At 36.3% G+C, this 6,326-nt stretch overlaps 1 protein-coding gene across 1 annotated transcript; it reads right to left on the bottom strand.

Annotated features, from left to right (window-relative positions):
* Positions 1-229: 229 nt before the first annotated feature.
* On the bottom strand, positions 230-6,060 carry LOC103254054 (zinc finger transcription factor Trps1-like). Its single transcript, XM_021709626.1, has 2 exons — positions 5,929-6,060; positions 230-2,994 (listed from the first exon to the last, which is right to left on the bottom strand). Exon 2 carries the CDS (start codon positions 2,791-2,793, stop codon positions 1,933-1,935), a length of 861 nt encoding a protein of 286 aa, XP_021565301.1. The 5' UTR covers positions 2,794-2,994; positions 5,929-6,060; the 3' UTR covers positions 230-1,932.
* Positions 6,061-6,326: the final 266 nt, after the last annotated feature.

Below are 6,326 nucleotides of genomic sequence, written 5' to 3' on the forward strand. Positions count from 1 at the left end.
TAAGCATAACAATGTGAGTTAAGAGCTTAAAAATTTTTTAAAAAGTACTTGGAATGAATAGTGCTACCCTTTTTTTCCTAAGTAGGCATAAAAATATTTTCATTTCCTTCTTGTTTTCCATACCATTATATCAAGAACTTTCATTTGTTTCATGTTACCGTTTACATCTTTAATACACACACACACACACACACACACACACACACACACACACACACACACAAAAAGATATCTACTGCAATAGAAATAGTTGCTTCATTACCTTGTTTGCTACATTTGCAAATGTAAACAGCTAGGCAGAGCCAGAACTGACTCTAATGCATGATGGAATATCTTTGTTGCATACGTACACTGTAGAAAATAATTATTCAATATGTCAGGCACCATTATTTGAAATGTAATACATTAATATTTACTAGAAAAATAAGTTTTTTTTCCTATTTGTTCTCCCAACTTCTTTAATGAAATAAGTTAATCTGACAGTGCATCCAGTAGCTTGTAATATCTTCTACATCTCCGTGGCAAAAAATAAACTACTGGTTGGGACAATATAATGCAAATTATTAAAGTCAGTCCTTGTACATACATCCTTATAGCAAGCATTGAGGCTCGACTAACAGCACCTTTAACCAATTATTTAATGTTCAGTTATTTAGCCCTATTTCCCTGAGCAGTTATGCTGAGGAGCTTCCCTTCATGGACAGTTTTTTTAATTTTATTTTTATTTTTACAAAGCCTTAAGTATTAAAAGTACTATGAAGACATACTTCTAAGATTCCTATTTAATGCTACTTAACTAAACCTGTGTACATCTAATGAAGGGATTGACTGGTATATATACCAACTGTCAGTCTGTGGTAACATAACTGTAGACATTGCCTGACCACAAAGTTTGGAAATTATATTTAACCAAAAAGAAATAAATAAATACAGCAGGTTACCTTGTGAAGAAATACCATGTGTTCTAAACAAATTACACCCATGGTCTGAACTTGTATCCATCTATACTTTTGAACTGAGGGGATTCCTTTAGTTATAAGGTACCAAGTGAGATTAGTGACCAACAGGAGGCTTAAAAAAAACCCCAAAAACCCAAAAAACAAAAACAAATCCAAATGGGTTCATCATGTACAAGAAAGAGATACCTGGCTAAAATAAAATTACTATGTAAGCATCGAGGACATTGTTTTTTAAAACGAATATATATTTGGACAGAATGAAACTAAACTTGCAAACAAAAGGTTTACTGAGTATTTGAACATCTAAAGGACAAAAATACTAGAGAGGGTGTGTATGTGTATGTACAGGCAGGGCAGGCCCAACAGTGTGCCACCATCTATCACCTTTCTTGCTGCTCTCTAACCAAGTCTAACCACAGCTCGCATTTCTAGGTCAAAATCTGAAACATGGTCAATGAGAGGAGACTGAGGAGAGGGCGCCATTTTCCTTTCACGGCCCTTGAACTTTCATTTCTCCTCCTCTGCCTAGGATCTCATGAGACTTAAAAATTTAGGCAACAATTTATGGGTTTTTGAATACACAGGACAATGGCCAACCCAATCATAATACGTAATCTCTTCCAAATTCCAGATAGTTTTTAACTCGTTCTTTACAAACCTACTAATTATAGTCTGGTGATATCTCTTCAGGATTGATTCCCCAGAATATATAGGCCAAGATGGTTGTGATTTACTAGGCTTTAAAAAAGGATTGTTTGCCATCTTCCATTCTTTCTCACTGACCACTTGTCTCACTTTTTAATCTCAGTCACCTACTCATCAAAAGAAAGAATCCTAAAAGAAGGGAATTTCATGTTGGATAAGGCAGGCTCTATGAAGTATTTTTTTTAATAGGTCTTCATAAGACATTACAAGCTATTGAATTCCCATCAAGAAAACCTATTTCTATTTAATTGTGCTAAGTGCTAAGGTTTTACTCTTTAGGTTTTCCATTTTTTTCTGCTTGTGCATTGTTCCTGTGCAGGCCCCGCTGGATGTGTGTTGTGAAGTCATATTTGTCCGTGCAAAGATGCTGACATATGTTGCACTGGAAAGGTCCACTGTCACCATGGCAACTCATATGCAAAGCATACATCACTTCATCCAGAAAGACAATGCCACAGTGCACACATTTCGTGGAAAGTTCGTCTTGAGTACTTCTATCAACTTTCTCTGTTTTTACTACATTCAAGGGACCTTCATTTTTTACATTTGGTGGTGCCTTCGTTTTCTCCTTGGAGGCACCATTTGCAGTTGGCCCAGGTCTGGAATGCTTAATCGCCAAATCTAGAGGAATGTCATTGTCTGATCCGACAGCTGAAAAATGAGGAGGCAGATTGAAGGTGGGATAAGGCACATAGTTTTGGCAAGGATTTGGTAGGCCAGGCACGTGACTCAAGTAGTGCGGATTCCCAGGAACGGAGAGCTTATATTTACTCCAGAACCGCAGCCAATCAGCTTCACTCTGGAAGTCATTATGTACAAAGGGAAGTCCGAAAAGTGGGTACTGATACTTTTCAATAGGGCTGCCTGGTGGTGAGTAATTTGGGTGCTTCGTGGGTCTCATGTACTTTTCTATGGGACTGCCTCTCTCAGAACTTCCTTTCCCTTCAGACACAGATGAACTGTTTCCTGGATCTCCAGTACTTTCCTGAGGACTTTTTATCTGAATGTGCAAAGGTTGCATCCTTTTGTGAATATCCAGAGTTTGGCTGATCAGGACGGGCTGCTGAGCAGAATGGCTTTTAGTCAATGAACCCTGGGCTTCATATTTACTTAGGCTCGGGAGTGGCATTTCTCTCTGGTGACTTTCGGTCAAGTGATCCTCTGACCTCCTCTCTAAGGGGCTTCCGTTGACTTGCTCCTCACTGCTGCCCCTCTGCTGTTTGCTGAGCTGCTCAGCCTGAAGGGCCTCTGGGTTAAGGCGCTTTCTTGTTCTTCTCCTAATAATCTGCTCACCATTGTTTTGTTTAATGATGTTTAAAGGCCTGGGAGTCTGCAGAGAACACACACAATACATAAAAGGGAAACATTAAAAAATACATTAAAATGCATTAAAAATTCCTCACAAATATAAACCATGCTCAAGTTCAAAGCAAGGATAGGCTTTACATTGTAGATTTACTAAATCTCTTCCTTTTGCCCTAAGCATGATCAGAGGAAGTAACCAAAGCGCACTATTTTAGCCTAATTAAATCATGTCTAGCTCTGCAGGGGGTCTAAAACTTTAATCTACTTGAAAACAGCCTTTCCAAACTCAACAGATATTGAATTGCATAAAGTTACTTGAAGTTGTACAATTTTTTTCTGAAATAGTTTTCAATTTTGAAAATGTTAACATAGTTACATGGGAGAGAAATATTAATGAAAATAGTGGGAAATTATGCATTGTTATGGACCGAACACTTTTATATGTTGAAGTCCTAGCCTCTAGATGTGATCATCTCTGGAAATCAGATCTTTAGGAGAAAATTAAGGTTAAATGAGGACATAAGGGTGGGGCCCTATTCCATAGGATGGTGATGTTATAAGAAGAGGAAAGGAAGGAGATCTGTCTCCACCAGGTAAGGACAAAGCAAGAAGATGCAAAATGTGCATGCTTCTAAATAACTGTAAATGTGAATATCACATCTTAATAATAGAGCATAAAGAGTCAAAGACAAACTGACAGAATTTTCAGGAAAGATACCAGGTCATCAAAGCCATATCAGGGGCATTTTTATCTTTCTCTCACTTTGACTTTCCTTAATAAAATTCTATACTCACAATGGAAGATTTTACTCGTTAGTAAGTGAAGTGTCAGTTTTGTGTTGAAAATCTAAATTCAATAGTAGACTTGGTTCAAATATCCAATCTGTCACTCTATTCTTTACCTAAAGTAATGCAGACTTTTGGTCATTCAGTTTAAGTATTTTATTTCACTTAACCATTGCATGATTGATATTTAAGTACATGTTCAACAGGTGTTTATAGTATATGACTAAAATCCATGGATAAGACTACAATTAAAAACTTACTTGCAGTAAAAGCTCTCACTTCAATTTATAAAGTCAAAGGAATAAGTTTAATAAATTAATATATACAGATTAAGAATTTAGTAGAATCTTTAAATAGGCTAAAGTATATTTTTTCTAAAAGATTAATAAAATCAGGAAATTATATCTATGTAAAATATGAACAAAATATGCATTTTGTGAATTATTGCTAGAATGCATACTCCTTAATGTAAGAAAGTACATTTTATATACTAAATAAGAATAAATATCAATCCTTCTTGAAATATTTATGTTGTCACAAAGGTACTTTGAGAGAAAGAAAGATAATGCACTTCTTAGCGACAATTCATTATCATTTACAGAAAGAAAACACCACATATCTTGGTTATGACATGGGCATTTATTTCGTTCAGAATGTTTAGGTTTACAATCAGTTCATATGAGTATTATAAAAATATGCAGTATTTAATCTTTACACTATAAAAACCCTGAATTTTGCATTAATTCCTTTTTTAAACTTTTATGAATTTTATGGCAGTTTTGACATGAAATATGAGCATAACCTTTATATATTTCAGTTTATGGTTAAAAAAAAAACCCTCAAAAGTAAAAACAATCTACCTCCAGAGAGGTAATTCAGAGACATTAATATAAAATAATTTTTAGAAAACAGTTTATATCACAGTGGCTAAATTATCACAACCTGGAAGAGAGTAGTAGCTTAATTAATTCTTAGCCTATGATTGACCAGAGTTCAATTAAAATCTTTAATGTCAGTTCTTATTAAATGGCAGCTTATTACTGTGCTTAAACAGTTATGGTTAAAAAAAGTAAGGTGGTATGTGGTAGTGGTTTGGAATCTTTCTACGAGCTACATGCTAATAACTAAGGTTTTTACAGTTTACTACCAATTAGTATTGTTGGCAGCAAGCAGTTTTTAAAAGAGTGCTTCCAAGGGTCCATTTATGAGAACGTTTTGTCTAAAATTGTATTCCCTGTAGCTGTAATGTATTCACTGGCTTGTGCTAAGAGCCATGGTAAAATGCCAAACAAAATGAAAAGACACAGGGAAATAGATTTCTGTTTACTAAATGGGGTATTCCTATTTTAAAGTCAGCTCTTGTCAGCAGATAAACTTTCTAAACTAAAAAAAAAAATTCCTTCAGGAAGTAAAATGCATATTCAGATGAGGGATTTGTAAGTCTTAATTTTATTACAGCATTCAAACTAAGATTTGGGAAAAAGTAAAATTCAAAGGACCTCCATGAGCTGATGCCAACAGAGATCTTAAGACAAAGCACCTCTGCACCTTACTCCACACCCTGATGTGTGTGCTACTCAGGAACTCGCTATCTCCTCCAAATACCCACGGGAAGCACTGAAAAGATTCATGGGATATACTCTGCTCTGAGTTTAGTTCAGAATTATGCTTCTGAACGTGCCCCTTTAGCCCCCAAAGCAGCTAAAAGGACACTCGGAAATTCCAAAGGTAAACTGGAAAATACTCACTCTTCCCCTGCCCTATATTTCACACTGAATATGGGAGAGCCCTCTTTTTCTAAAAAGCAAACAAACAAAGAAAAAATCCCTTTCAATATTTATGAAACTTTTCAAAAGATTTCTCCTTTTTGCCTAAATTAATTTTACTGAATTCTGATAACCATTAGTTAAACTGTTATGTGAAGTTCCCAGAAATCAATCATTTTCCTCTTTTATATCAAAAGAAGCATAATGCATTACTAATGACCTCAAACGTGTCTCCCCAGAACATCTAAGCCCCTTCTACCATAAATCACATGTGCACTCAGAGTGACTGTATTAAACAACCCTGCGGGAGCAGGCGTTCCAAGCCAGGGAACGGGACTCATCACACCACAGTCCAGGCCAACGCTGCTTTACAAAGCTTTTCCTGAAACAGTGGAACAAGCTCTTACCGAGTGAAGCTTCTGGTAGAGGCCACACGCGTTGCATACATATCCACCATTTGCATTCTTTCGCCAGAGAGAGGTCTTTGTGGTCAGGCAATTGGCACAAAAAACACCGGAGCCTCTACGCCTCTGAAATAGGGGGAAAAAAACCAAGGTCAGAGGTGAGTCACATGATCAGTGGAGTTAGACCAAATCAACCCAGGAGTTTTGTCTTTAGACTTGCAACAATGACAGTATAAAACCACACTGCCCATAATGAGGTCAGGTTCAATTGTGTTTAATAGGCACCACTGATTTTCATTATAATTAACCCTACAGTGATGGATGAGGTGTGTGGAACACCAAAGGCTTTTCACAGAAACAGCTTTAACTTTTTGAACTTTGGGTTTTGTGCCTTTAATGAT

This window comes from Carlito syrichta, unplaced genomic scaffold, assembly GCF_000164805.1.
Source record: "Carlito syrichta isolate Samal-C Ts95f unplaced genomic scaffold, Tarsius_syrichta-2.0.1 Scaffold267955, whole genome shotgun sequence".
Taxonomy (NCBI): domain Eukaryota; kingdom Metazoa; phylum Chordata; class Mammalia; order Primates; family Tarsiidae; genus Carlito; species Carlito syrichta.